Consider the following 25,104-nt stretch of genomic DNA (forward strand, 5'->3'; position numbering starts at 1 on the left):
ATGGTATGTCCCACTCCCTGCCGTTAGCCGTTGTTGTATCCTGTGCTACTGAGCAGATATGTGGCGATACCAACTAGCTTCACACTGGCGTTGAAAAAAATAATAAAAAGCCACGAAAAGATGCGCCTTCACGGGATTAAAACAATAAAACAAACGACAAGAAGTCTGGAAAAACTTTGTCCAACTGTGTCCAAACTTTGATAAAGACTACAAACCCCAAAATCACTTCCCTACAGTTTCGAGTGTGTTAGCATTGCTTTAACACTACTGGCCATTGGACGCGTTTTTTGTTTTGTTTTGTTTTTTCCCTCCTGGAGCAGTCCAGTCTGATGAATTCACCGAAAAAAGACGGAGATGATGATGTGCCCGTTAAAGACCCGGTAAAATACGGCGAGTTGGTCATTTTGGGGTAAGTGAAAAAAGAAAAAAAAAAAACCTAGGGGCGATAGTGAAATTGTGTAGGACGGGAAACCTCCAGCTGCAAAATGAATGTTAAATATGTAGCGGCACGATTTGGCACAATAAAAAAACCAACACATGACGTTTGAAGCTTTTTTAACACACCTCTCTTTATGAAACAAAAGCCTGTTTTATGGAGAGAAGACGCTATAGTAACACATTTTAGCTCATGTTTCAAGCCTCCCCCCTTTTTTTTTTCGTCGTATAGCACCGGTGTGTGGTCGTGTTGTAAATGTTACAAACTTAACTTTGTGTTAAGACATATCCTCTGAAAGCTGGCTGTTGTTTCCACACCATGTGCAAAAAAAAAGAAAAATTGCACATAATGCTACTACGGATGTAGCCGCTTTTTCATCAATGGTTGTAGAGGTGGTGGTGGTGGAAAGCAGAGCTGGATTGCTCAAGCTGAAAATCCCAATGATGTCATACTATGCTGGATGTGAGATGGCTAAAAGTAGGACTGTGGGGATGATATCATTGTCTGAAATATTCATGCACCTCGCTCATATTATTTAGTCATAAAGCCTCTTTTTTTATTATTAATTAATAAACGTCGCAGCCAGATGACCATCCATGCCAAGGAGGAGTAGGAGGAGGAGGAGGAGGAGGAGAAAAGCCCTACTACATCACCAGCACACACAAGCACTCAAGTATATAGGCAGGATGTGCTGATGACAGCCACCAGCTTCCACAGCATTTCCACCCCTGCAGCTCCACCACCACCACCACCACCACACTGTGCAGGGGTCTGCAGGGACTAGAAATGCCACAACACACACACACACACAAACACACACACCCACACAGTCATATCCAGGCTTACACAGGCCTCCCTCCTGCCCTGCGGAGCTTCCTGTGTACGCCAAAGATAACTGACCTAATGGCCTATCTCTTCCCCTCCGGCTGAACGTGGCTGTTAGCCCCGGCCTGCATCAGCATACTGATTAGTCGGCCTCCTCCTCGTCATCTGACCGTTTGAACAGAGCGGTCCTTTTTACACCCTGGGATCAGATTAAGGAAGTGATTTCTGTGAGGTTTTGGCCATGCAACTTAAACACCAACGTGCTCTGCGGTGTGCCTCACTCGTGAGGGTTGTAAAGTGCATTTCTATTAGCTCACTTTAAAACTGTAGCGTCTGAGGTGCGGTCTGATCTTTGCAGGCTATTATGAGTGTCATCTCTCTGGTTTGAACAAGGGCTGAGTGACGTGCGAGAAGTGGATAATGCTTCAACTGAAAGACCGTCTACCGTTATTGCTGTTATTTTGTTATATAACACGATATACATCTGATTATAGTGGATACACACACTTTGATTTCAGGCCACTCCATCTGTCCCCCAAACACACAGCAGATACCTGGTGTCAGAACAGGATGTTCTTTCTACTGCTTCCTGTCCGATATCACATTCTCCTGGCCTGTTTTTAGTGCCAGCGTGGTTTTAAACTTTGCATCTGTCAGCCTTGATGATCACATGCCCCGCGTGGTCGATGCCTGCTTCACTGCAGGCCATGTGATCTTTGCAGTGGCTGCCTGCCCATTGCTCGTTGCAAATAGTTAGTCTCCGGACACCGTGTACAGTTCTGCCCCCTGTCCAGCACCCCAGCGAGGCTTAACTCACTCAACACCCACTCACATCACCAAGCAGACACCCTCTTGTTCTCTGTGTTTATCTCATCGCACACCTTTCTTTCCACGTCACCCGTAAACCCGTCTCCACACTGTATCTGTCGCATTCCCCCATCTCTCACTCAGTCCCGGTGTTTTGCTGAGTGCTGACTTTCTCATTGGTGACTTGCCCTCAACGAAAATAAACCCCGCGTCGAGGGGCAGAAGGAGTGAATATTTCATACGGTGCTTTATGATGTACGCACGTGCATGATGCAGGGCAGGGCTGCCAGGCTGATCGTACTTTGTTGAGCTGCTCTTCCACCGGCCTTTTCCCCCCTCGACTGACCTCTGCCAAGCCTCCTCTCTAGACTTTTCTGTCCCTCTTGTCTCCCTCGCCCTGCTCTCTCTTTTATTTCATTCATTTAGCTGTAATTTCCATCTTGAATACTCGCGATAGCGACTCTGACTTCTTTTCTGTCTCTGTTTCTGTCAAGGCACGGCCACCATTTCTCTTTCCATAAGCCGATTTCCTCTCCTGTGTCCTCTTATCCTCGGTCCCATTCGTCCTCTCTGCCTATTAACCAGAACCCCCCCCTCACCCAGAAAATCTGTTCTCATGTGCCTCTTCTTTTTCCTGACCCAGTCCTCCTCTTATCAGACAGGGTCCAGTTTAAACTGACAGGCAGAGCACTGAGTCATCCTCTACGACTGGACTGGACACATTAAAAAAATAATATCACGAGTAAATGTGGTGTGCGTGTTTGACGGTTTTTCCATGTGACATAACCAATCCTCTCACCAAAATCCTGATCCGGCTGTAGGTTCTGTTTTGGATATTAATGTAAGCATAGCTGCATAATGTCAACAAAAGTTGATGGTTTGTTTCTAGCTTAATTCCCCAGTTCAGTTTGTATCGAATCTGGTTAGATTTAGGTTTATTTCTCCAAATCACAGGAAAGCAAAATAAATAAGTGTCATGAAGTGTCAGAATTTGAATAGATATTAAACAGATGTAACTGTGGCTTGTAAAGTTGCTGTTGATGTAGTGTTCCTTACCTCTCATAAAGATTGTTTGGGTTAACTCGAGTATTTACACCTAGCTGACATGTGTTTTTATCATTTAGGCACCTAAGACACAAAGTTATGGCGGTATGAAGGGTGTCTAGTCCAACTGACTCAGTCTAAAAACTCAAAAGACATCCAGTTTGCCGCATATTGGTAATACATGTAATACATAGATGAACAGTTGTCCTCGTACACCATTTTGTTTTATTGGAACTGCAGCTAATATTCATAATCAATGAATCTGTTGTCAGATGATCAGAAACATGTCATTTCACATTTCACAAAAATCACTGTTGACCAGCAGCAAAACCCAAAGTATTCAGTTTTTGTATTGACATAAAGTGAAGAAATGAAAGCACATTTTTGCATTTGACCAGCTGATTTTAATGAATCGGTTTTCAAAATGGCCATTGATTGACTTGCTCATGATGAGTGCAAACATCAAACCAGGCAGCGAGTTCCTCAGCCAATGCCGCGAGGCCTCTGTGAGACAGATCAGAACGGAGCCAGACCAGATGCTCTGTGATGTGATCAAGTCTGAAGGCCAGCAAAGGCAGTTATTGTCCCTCACAAAGTCTTTTTGCCTGCTGGGTAACCTCTAAATAGCTTTTAACAAGGACCATATCCTGCTGATTAGCTAAAAAAAAAAGCCTAAAAAGCAGCATTTTAACCTTCTGCTTGGACCTAACTGATGCACAGCCCAGCTTCAAAACAAAGTGCTGGTGATCAGCACCAGAAGAGTTTATTTCATTATCTTTTCAAAAGAAAAGAAAAAAAGATTGATATTGGATTATAAAACTCTAGAATACATTATTTATTTATCGCTCTCTTGAGAAGAACCTGATCTTCAATGTCTGTTTTTATTAATGAACACAAACCTTCAAAGTAGTAACAAACACGTTTAGTCAATGCTGCATGTTTAATGTAATGGTCTTGCCGGGTGGAGCACACGCCCTCCCTACTTTCCTGCCTCTCTTCAGCTGCTCCTGTTTTAATATAAAGGTAATAAAATCCCCCAAAATAATCTTTAATGGGAAAAAAAAAAAGATTCAATGCTGCTGAAAATGCTGAAAAAAAGGAGTTTAGATGAAGAGCGAGCTCCTCTTCTGTAAGTGTGAGCCTTAAGTGCGAGCAGCGTGAGCGAGATCAGCGGGTAGTTGTCCTTTTTTCGTTGAGGTTGAGCAGTTTAATGTGAGTCATGAGTGGCCCGGTGTGCTGCTCTAAATTCATTTCAGAAGAATCTGCGGTAATGTAGCTGTGAAGACGCACAAAATCATTTATAGCTCGCGCTATAATTGCAGTTATTTCTTCAGACATCTTGGCACCGTAAGTGACATTTTATTTATAGCGTTCCCACATGTGATGACAGATCATAAATGCAGTATGCAAACAGCGAGATCACACTTTTTTTAAAAATTCCCCCACTATCAGGCTTTCTCAATAAAGTTTGATGAACTTGAACTCGTGAGCGTGTCTTCTCTTGAGTCTGATCTAGATGAGTCTGATCGTGACGTCCTCATGTCTGTATCTTCATCCCGTGCTTGTTTTTTATTTGTCCTTCTTCAGGTACAATGGCTCTCTTCCAAGCGGAGACCGTGGGCGCAGAAAGAGCCGCTTCGCTCTGTACCGAAGGGCCAAGGCCAACGGCGTCAAGCCCAGCGCCGTGCACATCCTCAACACGCCACAGGACAGCAAGGTATGCACATGTGTGTGCGTGTACTGTATGTTTTATCAGACTCAAGTTTCCTTCCTGTCACTCCCTTGTTGTCTATTTTAAAATGAGCTAGAGGAAGGATGACTAAGCATGACGAGCATGTGGGCTGTCCATCCTCTGAATCACATTCAGGTCACTGTCACATGCCGCTTTCTAATGCCACATTCAAGTCTGAAATTTTGTAATTATTGACGCAGCTACATCTGATTAACTTTTGAGCAACAACATAAAACAATATCAAATCTGATGTTTGAGCTGTCGAGAAAATGAAAACTTGAAAATCAACTTTGCTTCTTGGCGTTGTTGTTGCAGGCTGTCCACAGCAGGGGGCAGCACAGCATCTCTTTCACTCTGTCTCGTAACCAGACGGTGGTGGTGGAGTACTGCCATGACAACAACACAGACATGTTTCAGGTAACACACCAAGGAAATCTTTTTTTATTTTTTATATGCCCTACTTAATTCAAGGCTCATTTCACAGCAAAAGTAATCATAGATTTGTCACCATGAGCAAGTTTCTCCAAAAATATGCTCTTATGTGACGTTAAAAGGAATTGTTACAGTAGGTCGATAATTTTGGTTCAGAACTGTGGTCATTAAGTCTTAAGAATAGAGGCGTGTGTGGAAATCTTCCAAGTCTATTTTTATACACAAGCTGACGTAACACTGTTAATAATTGTGTAGTTATGTTCGCTAATATTAGTTTTGAATGTCACTTTGCAGATTGGACGCTCCACAGAAAGTCCCATCGACTTTGTGGTGACAGACACGTCCGGAGGGGGGAAAGAGGGCGAAGACCCCTCCATCGCCCCCAGCACCATCTCACGTTTTGCCTGCAGGGTGGTGTGTGAACGCAACCCACCTTATACCGCACGCATCTATGCTGCTGGCTTTGATTCCTCCAAAAATATCTTCTTAGGGGTGAGCGGACTGATGATCAAAGAGTATGTTTTTGGAATCCGCGTCAGAGTAATTTAAAATACAATAAACATAAAATCAAGGTTTGATATGTCGTCATTCATTTTTTTACTTTCCGGGAATCATGAATGATTTATATGCCTTCATGTCTGTGCCACCACAGGAGAAAGCAACCAAATGGAAAAACCCAGATGGGCATATGGACGGCCTGACCACCAACGGGGTGCTAGTGATGCACCCGGAGGGATTCCCAGAGGACCCCAAGCAGGGTCTGTGGAGGGAGATCTCAGTCTGTGGAGATGTCTACGCCCTGCGGGAGACGCGCTCTGGTCCCAGCCGGGGCAAACTGGTCAGTCCCTCCCAGTTTGAAGGCCATGTCTGCGTTTATTTTTGGCTCCATTTAAGGTTGTGTAGTAAGTGTCTGTCTGTGTTTAAACCTCTGCAGGCGGAGGGTGAGAGCAGTGCACTACGTGACGGTTCCCTGGTTGACCTGTGTGGGGCCACCCTCCTGTGGCGTACAGGTGAGGGGCTGATGCGTGCCCCCACACTACGTCACCTGGAAGCACTTCGCCAGGAGCTTAACGCGTCCCGGCCCCAGTGTCCCGTAGGCCTCAGCACACTGGCCTTCCCCAGCCTGCCACGCAGCCACAGGTGGGAGCCACAAAATACACATTATTTTCACCTCCTTTTGCACCAGGACTTCACACAAAGTAAAACACTAACACTCTGTTGATGTGTTACTTCAGCCTTGAGGAGCGTCAGCCCTGGGTCTACCTCACGTGCGGCCATGTCCACGGACGTCACGACTGGGGCCAGAGATCCGAGGGAGTGGAGGACCCAGGAGAGGGCGACGGTTCCACAGCCCGCCGAGAATGTCCCCTGTGCAGGAGCGTGGGTCCCTACGTGCCCCTGTGGCTGGGTTGCGAACCTGCAGTGTACGTAGACGCTGGAGCCCCCACTCACGGTTTTGTGCCGTGCGGCCACGTCTGCTCAGAGAGGACAGCCAGGTACTGGGCTGAGACCCCGCTTCCGCATGGGACGCACGCCTTCAGACCTATCTGCCCTTTCTGCTCCACTGCCCTCAGCTCCCCCGGCTGGACGCGGCTCATCTTCCAGGGCCCCATCGACTAGTCGCAACTCCTCAGCAACCACTATCACAATAACAGGAAGATGCCCGAGCTTCATTCACGGCGCAAACGTTGTTACTGAATGCAGCTCGAGGCTGAAGAATCCTTCCCCTTGTTTATCCTTCAGTGCGTGTTGATTGGTTTAGGATCTGCAGAACAGGTGAAAAGAAGACAGAATAATCGATACTGTCATGTGGACAGTATGTAGTCTAAACTCCACACGGGTTAGGCCAAACTCTGCTGTTTTTCATTCCAACCAAATGCTACAGTTCACTGACCCAACCTTTATCAAGAGAGGGTTCTCATAAAGAAATTGTATATATAATCTATCGTAAACAATGCTGCTTGACCCCCTTTCAAACATATATTTTCACTCCATTATCAAATGACACAACCTCCCACTAATTATTTATTATGACACATGAAACAAACAGTTCTAATCACTTCTCATTTGTCTGTTTCAGAAGCCATTTATGAAATGACGAGTAGCTTTTTGCACATAAGAAAGGAATGGCCTTTTTATCTACTTACACGTCTGCAGTGCTCGTGTGTCGCACTTCTCTGCCTGATATCCGACCACCTCTTCATTTCTAAAACACTTTACTGTAATTCTGTGAAATGCTGCTATCAATCATTTGCTTTTTTTTAATCGATCGTGGTAGCATTTTATCATACTACTTATCATAAATGTGGGAGGTAACCAGGTGAGATCAGAGGCTTGTGTTTGGAGTTCATAGTAGAGTCATGAAAATGATTTACCACAGTTAAAATCAGGATGTTTATGATATGCAGTTCTCATCTTTCGTCTTCATGCATCCTTTTAGTCTGAAATCTATGCAGAGAGACTCCATAAATGTGCAGCGTTGGGTTGGAATGAAAATCTGCAGACACTTTGATTCTCTCCGGAGCACTAGAGAGAACACACTGTATGATCACACCACAAATTCAGGCCCAGTGTGTAGGATTTAGTTACCTCATGCTGTCCTATCTACAGCCAGAATTTTCCTCTAGAAACATGGTTGACTCCACGAAAGAGGGCCTTGCGGCATCTGTAGATATGACAGGCTCATTCTAAGGTAACCAAAACATAATGATTCTTATGTTCACACGATTATACAGCAATGAAAACACAGTTCTTCATATTATAATCTATTTCCATGCCATATTCTGTAAATGGAGCCCCCTAAATCTTACACACTGGATCTTTTAAGGCCAGATCGTATCTTAATTATCAAGCCAACAAGGATAAGCAAGGGCTGAGGATGAATCTGGGTAAAAATCCACTTAATAACTCTCTGCAGCAATAATAGCACTCCCATAGATAAGCTAGATGTTGTGCTATGTTTAGCCAAGTGTTATGTCGGCGGTCACTTCAAACATGGCTGAAATGGTTTCCAGGTTAAGGGCTCAACCAGAAGCGTGTTCAACGTCGTGATTTATTTGATTTCCAAATGACGTGAAGTATAATGTGACGTGAACCAAAGCAACTAGAATTTCAAAAGACGAGCAACCAAAATCTGCGATTAAAATACATGATTTATTCAAATATGAATCATTGCAAACAACCCAAACATGCGGACAGAAACGAGCACGTTTGGCAGCTTCTCAGTCATGACAGCATGCAGCAACATATTGCGTTGCCGCTGTTGTGTCAGTTTGAACACACTTCTGGTTACTGAATCACGCTAAACAGGGTCCATGTTGGTGTGACGGAGTGTCAAAAAGGTTTGACCTTGTGTAACCTCAAAAGACAACCTTTGTTTTTTTGTTTTTTTGTTTCAAAGAAAACTATTTTGTTAGGAAATGGGGAGGGATTTATTTGGGGGTGTGGGAGGAATTCTTTTAGATGTTCAGTATTAAAAAAGAAAAACGAAAAAAAAACAAACTATTTTTCTAACTGATAATTGGTTTTAGTTAACCGTTGTTACTCAGTGTAAGCAAGTTCTGTATGTTTCCGAATATTATCGTGTGGTAGTTCTAGGGAGAGCTTGTGAGTGAGAAAACATTGCCAACACTGTGTCCAACAAACACACACTTACCACACTGCTACCGTTTAAAAAAAAAAAACAAGAAAAAACACACACACACACATTGCCCAGACAATGAATGTAGCCAAATACTCAGGCTATGTTTAGCCTTTTCCCTGGTGCTCATATTGAATGGTCTATATTGTGATACTATTTTTGTAACTGAATATTATGGGTGTAGCTTGGTGAACTAGCTCGGAGAAAAAAAGAAAAAAAAAAAGAATCAGACGATTTCAATGATAGCCTCAAGTGTGGAAGACGTATAATTGATAATACACACTCACATGGAACTTGTGTCTATCTTGCATGTGCTGAACGTACACATACAGTATGTACACTACACGTACACCTACTCGAAAAAACTTTGCACGGTTGATTGCCAACCTGTTACTCATGCTGAGAGCGTCTGTCGCAGACTAAGATGTCTTCCGAGTCCTCAGCTGTTAAACCTGCAGCCTTCCTGTTCTTTTTTTTTTTTTTTTTTTTTTTTTTTTGGAAGACCTCTCCAAAAAGGAAAAAAAAAAGAAAACATAGAGAGAACCTTAAAAAAAAGAAAAGAAAAAGAAAATCCTCATACTTGATAGATGCGTGACATTTGTGAATGAGACCTATTGACTCCCACTTTGTACTACTATGCGAATATTTTCCACCAAACCGATTCACTGCAGAAAGATGTCCACGACAACACCTGTTTTCATTTTGCATTCAGACATTCGGAGCGTATTGAAAGCTTGCTGCTCTTCAGCTCGACGTCTAAGTGCGGTGGATAATTGACGTAGTGTTGATAATTACTGTAGCTCAGGATTAGTGATTTCAGATTCACAGCTTGAATGAAGCCTGTTTTGGAGAGAGTCAAAAAACAACAACATAGTAGCACGGCATTAAGAGGACATAGAGTAGAGGTAGATCACCGCAGGTCTGGGATCAGTCACATACGGGTCTTCATAAAGGGATCTAGTGAAACAGGCTGTGAAAACATCTCGATGAGCAGCCCTTTACTAAGCACGCCAAATCCAGTGAATTCTGCTTCTGAAGATAATATATACAACAATTAATGTAACACCATTGGCATGTGGATGGAAGAACCGTTGCAGCACCCTCATTGGCTTCTAGTTTACGACCTGATGTATTTATTTTTTCTGATTTCTGATTTGAATTTGATCTGATCTTTACTTTTCTTTCCTCCTTTGAGCCCTCTTTGGGTTATAGGTGTCCATATGCAATTTCCTTTCCCTTTTTTTGTTTTTAGATTTTAGTACCAGATACAGTATTTTAGTGTGGCGTCAGGTTGTTTATTACAGACAGTAACATCATTAACTCCTGTCTTTTTAATTATAGCTATCAATTGACCTTCATTCCAGAGGGCAAAAACCTCAACTTCTGAGCTCATCTCACTGTAGACAAGTGAGTAGCTAACACGTATTATTATTATTATACAGCATAAAACCTCACAGTTAACAATGCATTCCTTTTAAATACATCTGTGTTATGTACAGCTATTTTGTATTATTTTATATCATATTCTTCTGTAATCGTCCGGTGCACAGACAATCGCTATACACATGTCAATAAACCTGTTTAAAAAGTCAAAAAAAAAAATTCTCTGTTTTTGAGTTTCTTCTTCTTCAGGCTGTGAAATACTGTAGATCAGCATAAAGTCAAGAATGTGCTTATTAAACAGAATAAAGTTCATCGCATTTAAATGCAGCAAAAAAAAAAGAGTTAAGTGGTGTGCTTCACAAGCGTTTGTGCCAGCAGAGGGTGCTCTCTACCAGCTTGATGCTGGCAGCAGGGCACACACACACACACACACACACACACACACACAAACTCTACGCTGAGGTTGCTCTGAGTTGCATCACCTCTTTAAAATAATCAACTGTTTAAATGAGCAATTTTTGGCAGTCACGTTCGTCACCACGCAAATGTGATAAGACGCACGCAAATGGCTGCAAAATTACAGGACGCTTGATTTAAAATAGCAATTTAAAAGACTTAAGTCGGTTCCTTTGCAAAGAATTCTGGATGTCTCCTGAAAGACCTGCTGAGAGTGGTGTTATTCAAAAGTTTGTTGAGAAATGATTTCACTCCTGAACCATGGGGGAGAGGCTTTTTTTTTTTCTTTCAAAGATTATGAAGCCTATTTCATGGGTATCTCAATGACACACTACATTTAATCTCTTCCAAAGCGAATGAGGGAGAAAACCAAAAGCCTGCTGAGACACTATAGAAGAGACTTTGACTAAAATAAATACCGGTTCATGTTAAGATAATTTTCATCTAATAAGTTGTAATAAGTAACATGTTCTTACTCATAGGATCTATATATTTGCTATGCCCATAATAATATCGGTACACAGGACAGTATAGTGGCTTTTGGGAGGCCTTCACAGTCAAAGCACAGAACTTGACTAACATAGGTTGTTTTGCCTCCACGACTTTCAAGCTGTTACTCCACGACACTTTAAATGAGGGCAAAGTATTTGTTGCTTTAGCTTGTTTTTCACCATGTATTTTAATGAGAAATAAACACTCCAAGTTGTCACTGACAAAATATCCCCTTTGATAATATAGTGATTGATATGAATTTGCCAAAATCATTTATTAAGTATTGACAAGAGAAAGCAAGCCTGACAGCCTGGATGAAAGGGAGACTCGATGTCTAAACCCAGAAGCAGAAGAGCTGGAGGAATCAGAATCAGCCTTTTTTGGCCAAGCAAGTGTAAACGTGCAAGGAATTTGACTCCGGTTTGAAGTTGCTCGGAAAGTTACACAACTTTCCAAGAAATTTCCAGGAAAGATAGATAAATAAACATGATAATGGTGATGATAATTGGTAGGTGACATACAAACACACACGCACAATGTCAACTGGCATGAGAAAAGCTTTTAAGCTGCATTAATAAATATTTTTATACATTCTGCTTATATACGGTCGTAAAGAGTGACTTGTAGGGATGTACCTATAAAGAATTATCACCTGACTCTGCAGTTCTTCCCAACTCTATAGAGCGTTTTAGCGTTTTTTAGCAGAAATACCAAAAACTGCAGTTCCTCAAACAAGGGGCTAGTTACAAAGTCAATCTTCATAAGTCCCCATACTAAAATGTCTTAGAAGAAAACATGTTTACAGCCTGGTACAAAAACAGTTTTGGTCTCTATGGCTAATTTCCCCGTTCATGACAACTGTACTGAGTCTGAATTTTTATATAACTCACCTGTTCAAATTATATTAAGGCTCAAATTTATGCATAATTAACATCGTAGCCGCTTTGATTGACAGATGGCTTGTTTGAGTGCCCAGGCTCCGTTCAGCCTGCCTCAGCCCCACCCACGCTCCACGTCTTTGCCGATTTTTGGATTAACCAAGAGGTGGTAGAGGCAGGACTGCCAAGATGGCGATGACCAGAGCCAGCACACTCTGAACTTCACAACTGCTCTTCAGAAACTTAAGGGTGACGATGTGACACACATGTTTTAGACTGTCTGTGCCTTCAGCTCATTGTTTTGGTTTTATGGCCTGCAACTGCAACTCTGTAATTGTAACTGTAGCATGTTAGACATATCCATAAAGGCCATAATGTGTGTGCATATGTTCAGTTTGTTGTGGAGCTCTGTGCCTAAGTGGCTTAAAAAGACAAACAGATGCACTTCATCTAGTTTTATTGCTTTTAAATAACTATAATAAAACAATATTGTATGTTCCTAAATAAATACACGTTCAGTCACATTGCAGCAGAGCAAATATTCCAGAAAATACTGTACATACTGCAGTGAGGAGAGGAACAGGGGCCCAGCAGCTCTTTCTGGCCCTGAGGCTCCCTTGCAGGTTTATCGGGCCATGCTGTGTGTGTGTGTGATGGGACCTAGCATGGGACCTAGCATAGATGATGGAGGCAGGGTTTAGCAATACAGTTCAATCCTCAGCGGAGGGATTTGTAGGTTTTGATCCCAGCTAATTAATGTGAAACCCTCAATGGGAAGTAATGGGTATCTGTGACTGGGAAGTTTGAAGGGGACTGTGTGTGTATGTACTGTACATGTGTGTGTGTGCGTGCGTGCGTTTTGCAGCATATGTCTGTGTGCGTGTATGCACACACACACACACACACGGTGTATAAGCTCGTACAAGTGAGGAGCATGTGAAGGCATCCGAGTCGGTGCGTGTGTGTGTTAATCAACCTCTCAGATATCTTCCTCTCTGTGGACTCACTCTGGAGGTAACAAGGGGCGTTCAAACCATTGTACCATCAATCCACCCATTAACTACAAACACTGGGAAACTTTAATTAAGCTGGGGGCCACAGACGATTAATTAACTTTAAGACTTTCCCTTCTTTTTTCTTTCCTTCTACACATTTCACTAAGTCACCGAGCCATAGAAGTGTGTTAATTTAGCCACATAATTTATAAATCCAATTAAAGCCAATATTAAGGCATCACAAGCTGCTGCCCTGTGTTCCCTATTCTTATAAGACTATTCTCTTTTGTGGCTGTGAATGTGGTAGTGTATGCCAGCACACGTAAGCTGAGCAGAATGTATTAAACAGGGGGCTAAGAGTTGTAATAAGTTTGATTATTTTATGGAGTTTATTATGCTGTGTTATCCTGTTAGGGATGTGATGTTGTGGCAGTTGGGTTGGTAATCCGGACTCACCAAGTGGTCTCCCACTCTGCCACAGCGGAGGCGTGTCATCACACGTCAATTTTCGGGAAGGGAACGTCCAACGTGGACGTGAGATGGAGGAGAATGTGACACAGAGGAGGGAACCTGCTTCAGCACCTGTCACATGCAGCTCTTAAGCCTTCAGGAATATTCCTCCTCACTGTGGCAGTGATGGGAAGCCTGCTGATGTTGCTACTTCAGTTTGCACCGACACCCACACTTTTATCCAACCCCCCAAATGAAGCTCAGTTTTATTTATACTTTACTTTTACCTTTAATTTCATAGCAATAGCAGAGCTCAGTGATGCTGATTACATTTTACAGTCAAAATCGTGCAGATGGTTGGTATTTTATAGGCTTCTCCATCCTTCTCCACCTGTGCTGAAGGCAGACTTAAGGCCTTCATGTGTAAATTACTTTTAATTGAAATAAAATTTAACAATTAACAATTATATTGTGTGAAAAATCCAAGTAATACACTTTTTCATTAGTTTTTTTGTGGCGTCTAGTCATAATTGTCTGAAGGGATTTAAGGGGTGTATTAGGTAAACATTCATATTTCTAAAATATTGTTTTATTTATCCTGACTGTGAGCAGCACAGATTAAAGTCAACTAAATTATATTAAAGTGATTTACACCACTGAGAGGCTCTATCTAAAACTTTAGAAACAAAACAATTTGCATAGTGAGATACCACTGCAGATAAGTGAGAATATATTTTTCCAATTTGGGAGAATACATCACGATATGGCAATGTATACATAACAGGCAAAACCATCAGGTTCAGTGGAATAAACTGGAAGTATCCCAGTGTTATAGAAGAAGAAGAAGAACTTTGGTCATCCCTCAGTGGGGTTATCCTTTTTTCACTCAAGTTTTGCACATGTACGCCCCAAATACAACCACACACACACACACACTAAGTGATTATAGACATGCAAATGTGGAGAGATGGTGGTGTGAAGGGTGCCCTGGGAGCAGTTAGAGGCTTTGCTTAAGGGCTTCTCAGCAGTGCCCGGGAGGTGAACTGGCACCTTTTAAGCTACTAGTCCTTGCTGCACTTGAACAGGTCACTCTCTGGTCCATATGGACTGAGCTGCCTCCATTATGCTTTAGTTAAAATGTGTAAACTAAAACCAATTACTAAAAACCATCTGTTTAGTTTATAGATGAAATGTGCTTACACATAAAATGATCACATATTCACATAAAGTAGCAGTAATTAAGACCATAGACTGGATGAATCATAAAACAGGTTAGGTAACAGGTGAGTCGCTGAAAATGTGTTAATTAGTGGAAGCCCCGCCCACCTGCGTCTCCTTAGAAACAGACGTGAATTTGAAGTGCGCCATGTTTCCTCACCGTGTAAGTCTCTGCTAACGACCTATTAAACCAATATTCCAGCATTTAACCATAAAAACATATTAATATAACTTAATATTGCCTTTCTTAGTATACTCCAGCTGGTTTTGTCCCTGAAAGTAAGCTTAAATGTGTGTTAAATGTGTTGGCAATAGCTGTCATGAGGCCTGCCATGCATTAGACCCGTTTCTGAAGCTCTGTTATGTCGTCACATGTTGTTTGCTTTTTTATTATTTACATAATGACACAAAGCAGGTTTCCAAACCTCTTCTACAGCTGAGAAATGTGGTTAATGTAGTCCTGTTTCATCAGGATTCAAGTCTACAGTTCTGATTTCAGGTTTGGAACAAGTCATCTCTCCCTGTTTGTTCATATTTATCAATTAATAATTTCAATTTTGACTTTATACCAAGCCAATCTGTTTGAGGGTGCAGTGTTGTCCCTCTGCTGCTGAATGAACGCAGGCCAAACATCTTCCCAAAGTTTCTTCTTTCCCTCCCTGACGTTGCTCTCTCTCTCCGCTCGCTCTCAGTGTGACCAATAACAGCCCCGAGGAGGCATCATTGTAATTCCCTGTAAATGACAACTAATGAAGACAGTGTTTCCCCCTCATTAATGTGTGTTGATGCAAGCACGCCTCACTTTTATTTCACTGTCTGCTCTCCACTCATGGTTCTTATTTTGCCCCCCTCCTCCTCCTCCTCTTCCTCTCCTCAGCACCTTCGACGGTCAGGCATGAGCGCTCTCCTCTCCTCTCATGGATGGATCAAGGCACACGCTCAATTAGCACCGCATGGTAGGTGAGAGCCATTTTGAAAACATTTCTCATTACACCTTATCACTGGGGCACAGAGGGGGGGGCGACATGAAGCAAATTAGAGGGGTGAATGAGAGACGAGAGCGAGGGGAAGGAGGGAGGCGAGGGAGGCGAGGGAGGGCTGGAGACATCAAAGTGTTCCCTCTCTATTTAAATTGAGTGATCTTGTGTGAAAGATCCCCACTACATAAAGATTAACCCCCATCCTCCCTCCCACACACACACAGCAAATATCACACACACACGCATATACCCTTGGATTTATGTGTCAAGGGTTAATAACTATGAGGATGAGGACACACAGGGGTTCATGTGGGGGGGGGGTTCCTGCAAGTGCACGTGTGTCTCTGTGTCAGCATGTGTATGTAGAACGTATATACAAGAGGATGCTTGAGGGTGTGTGTGTGAGTGAGAGAGAGAGAAGAGAGAAGAGAGAAGAGAGGGAGGTGGAGATCACACAGCAAGTGCGAGCGAGGCTCAGGTTCATCTCAAACCGACGGACTGACATGTTACAAATCCCACCAGCAGCAGCAGCACTCAACGGACCTGCCAGCACTTCTCAGGAAAAGACACACACACACACACACACACACACACACACACACAGAGGTTGTGTGTGAGCTGATCTGTTGCCGGTTTTCCACCAGTTTCATCATGTCCTTTAGCTGAATGCAAATTATGGTCCTTTTCAGTACATGTGAGTGCTGAGGTAGTGCTATCTGTATATATATATGTGTGTGTGTGTGTGTGTGTGTGTGTGTGTGTGTGTGTGAGCGTGAGCCTTTCATTTCCTGTGTGTCTTAATATGTGTGGGTATATTTCTGTTTCTGTTTTCAGTGTATGACAGAGAGATTGTGTGCATCCTGTGTCTTCCCCGAGTTGTCTTTTCACTGTGTGTGCGCGTGTGTGTGTGTGTGTGCTCTCGCTCAATCCTGCCCGGTGGATTAGTGACGTCGGCGGAACTCACCCTCTGCCTCTGATAAGGGCACGCGCCGCTGCCTCCCGCTCTCTGCTCCCCGCGCTCAATTTCAGATAGTGCTAATGGAATCTGTCCTGCGCGATTGTAATGCGAGCGAGACTCATTTTCCACGGAGCTTGGAGCTGTCAGCTTGGCAGGACTGTTGGGAGAGTTTGAGAGGAGGAGGAGGAGGAGGAGGAGGAGGGGAGAGAGCCAACTGAAGAGAGGGTTGATGGGAGGACGAGGAAGGAGCGCCTGATGAGGAGGGAGAGTGTGTGTGTGTGTGTGTGTGTTATGGTAGGCCTCCTCCCTCTTGTTAAGGGCTGTAGTGTACTGTAGCTTCCCACACTTTTGCCCATCATGGTGCGTGCATGCATATACATGAACACATTTCCAGGGCTTCACCACCACAGCCAACACATGGTGACTTAAGTTTCACACGACACAGGTTGAATTGCAGTTAAAGGGTCGCTTCCGGAAAAACTTTACATAACTCAATTTTACCTTCGAGCCATGCAGGTTTGTCCAGGACGTGTCCAGGTTGTCAGATATCAACAATATTTATTTTATTTTGTCAGAATAAAGTTCCGTCGTAGAAGAAGAAGAAACCGGAGTACTTAAAGGACATGTTACTTTCAAACTAGTTTGGTGTTTCTGTGCTGCAGTTTCTTGTCACTTGGGGGGAAGCCCTGGGTGAATTATTTTGGATTGTGATATAAGATTCATCTTTCATTGCAAACAAAGCCACCAAACCAAAATCATAAAGTAACAATGTCATAAAATATAATAACTTATTATTATTATGTAAAATAACATTACACTGTTCACTTGTTTTATTTTTTTTACATTATCAGTTTCATTTCATTTTTGTGTCACATTATCAACAGTTAGACTGAACACACAGACGCAATCTTCTGTCCTCATATGTGATTTTGTCTCTGCATGTTTGCACGTGTGTGTGTGTGTGTGTGTGTGTGTGTGTGTGTGTGTGTGTGTGTGTGTGTATGTGTGTGAGAGAGAGAGAGAGAGGTGTGTGCTCTGCTTTTAAACAGCGGCCTGCAGGTGGCAGTGTGTCAAGATGAACAGTCTGAGAGCATGGCTGTGGACCACCGGACCAGTGCTCATCTCCTATATTTAGTCTCTCTTATTCATATTTTTTCATGCTTTTTATATATTTTCTATACCTGCTTATGATTGTTAGTTTTAAAGATCTTGACCTAAAGTCAGACCTTTTTCCTTTTGTGAGTAACAAATTCCTGAAACAAATCTTTAGTAATGATAATGATTCGAGACAGTCAGTCCAGTCCAACCATACACAGAGCCAGGGGAGTTCGGTAAGGGCACGAGTCACTCTGTGAAGCTCGTTCTCCTGCTGTCCCAGTCTGTGCTCATTCAGTGCCCCTCGGGTCAGGGAAGGGAAGGGAAATACCAATTTGGCAGCGCTACAGGGATTACAGTGGTAGTAGGCATTTTTAATCTGGGACAGACTGTGGCATTTGTCTGCACTTAAAACTGTCATCAGTCCTGCCCTGTCTATCGGCCTGTCACCGTGTCCCATCCTTAAAAAAAACACTGCTGGAGCTGATTAGACTCTTCAAAATAAATAAATAAAATAAATAAACTGCAACCTAAATCTCACAGCCAGGGCTTTACGCAGCCAGAGCCCCATTGCTGGTACTCTACCCCCTGGGAAGAGTTTAGTGTCAACAGTCCCTGCTTCTGTAAGGGTGGAGGAGGGTCTCCATCATAGACATTAAATGACACGTCTGAATAGAAGAACTTAGACATATAATGGGTGAAGAAGTTCATTCAGGGTCAGACCTGTGAAGTTTACCCTAACTGAAGCAAACCGCGAGTCAAGTCAACCTTTAATGGCTTCAAATCCAGTGTTAAAGAGCACGAGGGGACATATATGCTTCTGCACGCACACAAACAGAGCAGCACACATGCAAAAGACCATATGCTTAATCACCACTGGAGTTTCCCAGGAAATAAAAAAAGCCTCTGTGGATTAAATCCTTCGAGCTGAACATTAGAGAAGTGCAGAGTTCAGCTTTCACTGGGGGGAAAAAAAGACAAATCATTATCTTCCAGAGAGGGGAAGAATCAGAGGTTGAAGGCGGCGGGCTGTGATACCGAGGAAGAAAGGCGCCACGTTGCGGGGAAGACAGACTGATAAAAGAACGAAGCCATCGGCGGAGGAAGAGAGAAAGGGCCCCACAAATTGGCAAAGGGAAGGAAGGGTCTCTCTGCTTTGCATTTCATTTACATGGCTGGCCGTATCGACCAATCGGATTGGGAGCGGAGCCCGTGGCTTAGGAAGGCGAATAAAGACTCCAAATGCCTTCACTGCTCTCATCCCTCTCTCTCATAATACCCTGTCTGCCCCTCTTTTCTCTCGCTCCCTCTCTTTTCTCTCCTCACTGTCATAATACCCTTTCTCTCCCCATTCTCCGCTCCCTGGCGCGGTACTATAAGTAGACCCTGTCCAATGTGATAGTGGGATGAGGAGAGGGGAGAGAGGGAGAGGAGAGGTGAGGAAAGAAGAAGAGGAGGAGGGGAGCTTGCAGGGATGACTTTTGCTGCCACCCACTAAAAGTAAAAGAAGCAAGATTGTGCATGTGTGTGTTTGCATTTGTGGGTATTTGCGGGCACATGTGCACACGAGTAGTGTTTTTCCAGATATAAACCAAACACGAGCAGAAGCACGTTCTTGTTTTTGTTTGAGGAAGGGTTCCTGTGGTGCTCGCCTGTATGACACACACACATACAATGTAACATCAGCGAAACATTTTGCTAACGTGCCAAATCCATTGCCACAGAGCACACGCAAACACACACACACACACGTAGAAGACATGATACACGTTAATTAATTTATAAATGCTCAATAATTAATGGTAATGTCTGTGTAATTACATGACACATAGTAGATTATAATTAAGACAGATGGATATCATGTGACCTTTTTGATGTACAATCAAAACATTTCCTCAGTGTAGTGTTTTAGCACACACACACACACACACACACACACAGTACACACACACTTCCCCTTGAATTCATTTGAATAATGGCATGTAGACAGACACATTAGAAAAACCCATGAAAGACCCCAGGCATTTCTCACAGGAGACATGCAACCACTTAACACTTACACATAACCCCCCCCACACACACACACACACTCACACACACACACACTCACACACATCTCGAGGGTATAATTTTGTGCCACATTAAGAGTCAGATAGTTTACCTTCCATATCCATGCAAGAGAGAACTCTACGTCTGCGAGTCAAATGAAAGTTTGGGGTAGAGAAGTGGAGGATGAGACAGGAACTTATTCAGTCATAGATAATAACTCTATCCATCACATTAGTGCAGCATATTTGAATGCCCTTGTTATGCAGCTGTGGTATTGTGATCTTATACTCAATGTAAAAATGCTCTTAGCTCTTAATTAGTACATAAGTATTATCAGCAAAATGTACTAGAATAACCAGTTTCAGTGTCGTATATCTCCTTAGATTGTCTGTAAAGTGCATCCTTGATGAATTTGTTCAAGCATCTAGGCTACTCACACTGAACCTGAACCGAAGGAAAACACAAGTTTTACTACCGGCTGCTACCAGAAATCAGTCCTGCCCCACCTGCAATACATCATATGACATCAGCAAAAAAATATTATCATGTCATATTAGCTGTACCAGCGTGATCTTTGTAAAACCCACGTAGAGTGTGAAGACCGTGAAAGTAAGGACAAAAATATTAGTTTACAAGACACTGTACTGTATGGAGAAGAAAAACATCAAAACTATGAAAACAGAAAAACAACAAAATTCTGAATACATTAAAGTTTAATGTTGGTAGCATTGATGGTTGAGATTAAGCTAATTTTAATATACATTGTTGGGTGGTTTGATCAATAACAAGGCATCATATTTTTAAAGGAGTCATATATTTTGTATGTAAAAAATCTGCCTTGTAAAAGCAACTGCATCTGTAAAACTATGACTACTATGTCTATTAATAATAATCTCCTCTGACTTTCATTTATATTCTTTTCACGTTCATCTAGATAAGGCAACATTTTTCAAATATTCAGTTTGTCCGCGAGAGGTTTTCTATACCAGTGTGAGAGTGAGAAACAGGGCTCTGCGGTCCTGTCTGCTCACCACTCCGTGCCTTGCATGAGAGCATTTAAGTACCTGAAGGTGTGAAGAGTGTCTTTGTCAACAGAGCACGACAGAAAATGTTACTGTCATCTCAGCCAGCTTCATTACTGCCCCTGAGGTTAATCTGTGGTAACGCCTCACTTGTCATCATCGTTCATCACCTCCATCATCCTCATTATCCTTTTCCCTGCCCAAACACACACACACACACACACACACACACACACACACACAGTACCCCTCATTGCCGTTAATCATCAATAACAATACCTTATTTGTCGAGGAGGAATGTTTACAATGGGCTGGCCCCCTGGGCGTGTGAGCCCCTCCCTCGACACCACAGTGTGTCAGTGTGCCACCAATTACTGAGCGCAAACTGAATGAGGTCATAACGGGATGGGGTCATTAGCAAAACAAACCCACGACCCCGTGGGGCAAAAGGAGTCGGAGAAAAGGGGGAAGATAGTGGCAGAAGACCCCCCCCCTCTAACATCCCTCCATGACAATCACAAAACACCCAAAGGTGGAAAGTCTTCACCAACATCCAACAAGTGTTATAAAATGTCCCCGAACACACACACACACACACACACACACACACACACACACACACACACTGGTAGTTTTTGGCTGTACATCAGGGGTCTTGGCATCCTTTTACATCACCTTACTGTAATTTCTGTGATAGGTTTAGTTCAAACGTGTCAGTAAAATATTTTTAGATGACACTGAAGCACCGAAATTACATCATGCATACAAAAGCAAGTGTTACAGTGATGACTGTTAGATTTACATGCGAGCGACTGATGATGTTCGGTGACATTTTTCATTCATGTCTGTGTTTGTGACAAATTACAGTGTTAGCCTCATAACCTTGTAACAGAACATCCTGAGACATAAAACAACAACTTACTTGAGAAGATAAGTTGTAATGTGTCCTTTACTTACTATTATTTGTTGCTGGTGTTATATATGTTTTTTTTTATTTTATATTCAGGGTTGTCATTACTTTATGTAGTTATATTATTCTCTGCATGTTCATTTTATGTTTTTATAACTGTGAAATTTGACCTTAAGCTGGAGGCTTTAAATACGCCCATCTGGGTCTTCTGCCTCTCCCTGCACTTTACTTATTATTTGCTACATTTGTCATTTTAACAAAATAAATAAAACTAAAAACAAAACAAAAAACTTTTCATTTGAATACTTGAAGATAATTTATGATCAAAGTAACAAATCAAGAGTGTCCGGTTCCATTTTATGCATTTAAATTATTGAAAAGTGGTGCTTGATTTCTTTTTTAGACATATTTATTTTCTCGGTTAGTTATTTTTTTTAAAGGATACTGTACTTGTTTGAAAAGGTGCTTGCGAGACAGATTTCTAAAGAATGGTTAAAGCAGGTGCTGCAGTGGTTAAGTCTGGGAAAACAGGACCTGTTTGTAGATCCGTGAAGACGTTTCGCCTCTCATCTAAGAACCTTCTTCAGTTCTGGTGGAGAGTCTGTGTATTTATCCTAGGCAGGATCGTAGATGATCTTTGACCTTTTTAGTCTTTGAATGCTACACAAGACACTAGTGAAGTGCTTTTATAGGTCGTCTAGTGCTCCCCATCACTCGTAAAAATTCACTCTGTCATATACAATGTACTTTTTGCTGTTTTAAATTATAGTGGGGAACTGAGTCAAAGCTATCAATAGATTTATCCTCACACAGTAATGTTTAAGAATGACTAGGTGAGTTATGTCGTTAGCCTGCAAATGTGATGATCTGACCTCATAAAGAGCCTATAATAAACACACCTCACATTACAATAAAACAAGTGACTAATCGTGCTTCACGGCATCCCTCTGATCACCGATCCTCACGGGACGTTTAGAGAAAGGCCTGTTGAATCATCTATGAGTGGAACTTTTTTGGTGTAACTTAAGAGCCGTTAAATGACACACAATAGTCATTGTCGTTTGTGTTTATGTCATTGTTGTTAATGGTGGTGTTGTTTTTTTGATGACCTTTCTAGGTGATGATCGCCTGTCTGTGTTGGCGTCACTGTTTTTATGACTGAAAAGTAGGACAGCGGATCTGTTGTGGGTCACAGTGGAACAGGCAAGGCAAAAACACCCCCCCACACACATACATGCACACAGACACACATGCACACAGACACACATGTTTAAACCCACTGAAACAACTAGCCAAGTGAATGGTGCAATAAGCCTTCCTCAACAAACAAACACACACACACACACACAAAAATTAATCCACAGCTCAAAATCTCTCGTGCCGCATCTCTCTAACAGCATCACTCAACACAAACATCATCTGTCGTGTCGTGCGCCGCGTCCAGAGTCATTATTTCGCCAAACTATAAAAATATTGAAGATGCTAAAAGTGATTAGCGTTGGAGCTGTCCGGTGTGTGTCCTTTGTTGGCCGAGGGCATATTTGTGTTTGTGTATCTCCATTGTGACGCGTGTAATCCGCATGCTCTCTAATCCCAGAGCAGGTGGCCAGGCGTGTGGCGGCTGTGGGGGTGCAGAGAGGACACACTCCTCCTGCTCCCCTAAACACACACACACTAACACACATATGATTGATTCGCAAACGCCATAAACACATCAATGCTCGCTCCACACTCTGATGCTTCGTATTACCACAGGGGAGAGGAAACACATAGAGACACACACCTGCACTCATTCACACACACATGCACGCCTAATGCCCATATACACACACACACACACACACACACACACACACACACACACACACACACACACACACACACACACATGCCCTGCCACAAGACTTACAAGAACAATCTCTGGATGAAAGCACGTGCCAGAGTTTCCAGTCTGCCCCTCCCTGGCCACCTCCTCCCCGGCGTGCATCCACAACAGACATGCTCGCCTCCAGGAGCTCAGTGCTGCCCTTAACAGGTGGGCCGAGGCGAGGCGGGGCAGGGAGAGAGGCATCTGTTAACAAACTCTGCATCCATCCTCCTCCACTGTACTTCCTCTCCATCTGCCCAGAGAGAGGCAGAGCGAGGAGGAAGGTCAATACTACAGTGAAGAGGAAACTTTCATAATCATGTAGCTTTTATGTTTTTATCTTTAAGAAATCGTGTCCTATTTGTCTCGAACTGCAATAATGTACATGAATGTAACTTCATGACATTTCCTACACTACAGTTTTCTGTCGCATCAATGCATGAGCAGCATTCTACTGCAATGGGAGGCCCCATGACCTTTGACCTCTGTATTGTAACACCAGTACAGGAGAGGTTTGGCAGTTGAAGTCTGCGTGTCTAACAGCTGATCGAGCTGTTGGCACTGATTTGACCTTAATTTAAGGTATTCTGAAGTTGTTTGTAAAAATATTTACAGTTTGTATATATAACGTATTGTGTGTATACTGTGTATAGTGGCAGAAAGTGATTTTTTAATATTGCAATGAATTTTTTTGTTTGTCAGAAAATTTAAAAGAAATGGCCCAGCGTCTGGGTTTTGGCCAAGTTTTAAATTAAAGTTACTCTAAATGATTTCACATTAGTTCAGTGTGAAAGTAATTTGTAGTTTGGTATTTGTCGTACAGCTGAGCTCCTGAAACTAGTTAGTGAACCTTGAGTTTAGTCTTTTTGTCAGTTGTTTTACATTTTGTATGTCTAAGGTTAAAATCCAACCATACTTTGTGTTATTTTTTTACAGTAGGAATCAAAATTATGAAGTCAATTGAAACATTTTCAAACAATCCTTCTACTTTTCATTTCATACTGATATTTTTGCCAGAATATGGCTAAATGCACTTGTTTCACTTACTAGTTTGTCTGTTTATCTGTTAATATGACCAACATGACCCTTCAAGGTTAAAGTGAGGTTATTGTTGTGCAGTTTGTACATATCATATAAATTATGGGCCTTCCATTTAAGACGAACAATGCAAGGTTTTTGAGGTTTTGGTGTGTAGTATATGATGTTAACGTTTTGATTTTACCAACCATGTATTTCAAGTTTAGTGATTTCAGAAACGCGTCCAGTCAAACTGCAGCCTCGTGCTTGAGGGGAAGATAAAACACAGTAATTCCACTGAACTGTAACCTCCTGTGTCAGAAGACATATATTATTATTACACCTGTTTATATCACTTGTTCCTCAACAACCATTGTGCATGTGTTTTTGATTCAATTATTTATGTATCTACCCACAC

At 42.5% G+C, this 25,104-nt stretch overlaps 1 protein-coding gene and 1 long non-coding RNA gene across 2 annotated transcripts; both read left to right on the forward strand.

Annotated features, from left to right (window-relative positions):
- LOC104919819 (E3 ubiquitin-protein ligase pellino homolog 2) lies at positions 1 to 10,505 on the forward strand. Its single transcript, XM_010731911.3, has 7 exons — positions 1 to 409; positions 4,700 to 4,829; positions 5,160 to 5,261; positions 5,571 to 5,768; positions 5,929 to 6,114; positions 6,211 to 6,416; positions 6,512 to 10,505. The coding sequence occupies exons 1-7, from the start codon at positions 330 to 332 to the stop codon at positions 6,894 to 6,896; spliced, it is 1,287 nt and encodes a 428-aa protein (XP_010730213.1). The 5' UTR covers positions 1 to 329; the 3' UTR covers positions 6,897 to 10,505.
- Positions 10,506 to 14,885: 4,380 nt separating this feature from the next.
- Positions 14,886 to 23,627, forward strand: LOC113746919 (uncharacterized). Its single transcript, XR_003463219.1, has 3 exons — positions 14,886 to 14,951; positions 15,666 to 15,744; positions 22,920 to 23,627. It is a non-coding gene; the product is annotated as an uncharacterized LOC113746919 (long non-coding RNA).
- Positions 23,628 to 25,104: the final 1,477 nt, after the last annotated feature.

This window comes from Larimichthys crocea, chromosome XI (assembly GCF_000972845.2).
Source record: "Larimichthys crocea isolate SSNF chromosome XI, L_crocea_2.0, whole genome shotgun sequence".
NCBI classification, from domain to species: domain Eukaryota; kingdom Metazoa; phylum Chordata; class Actinopteri; family Sciaenidae; genus Larimichthys; species Larimichthys crocea.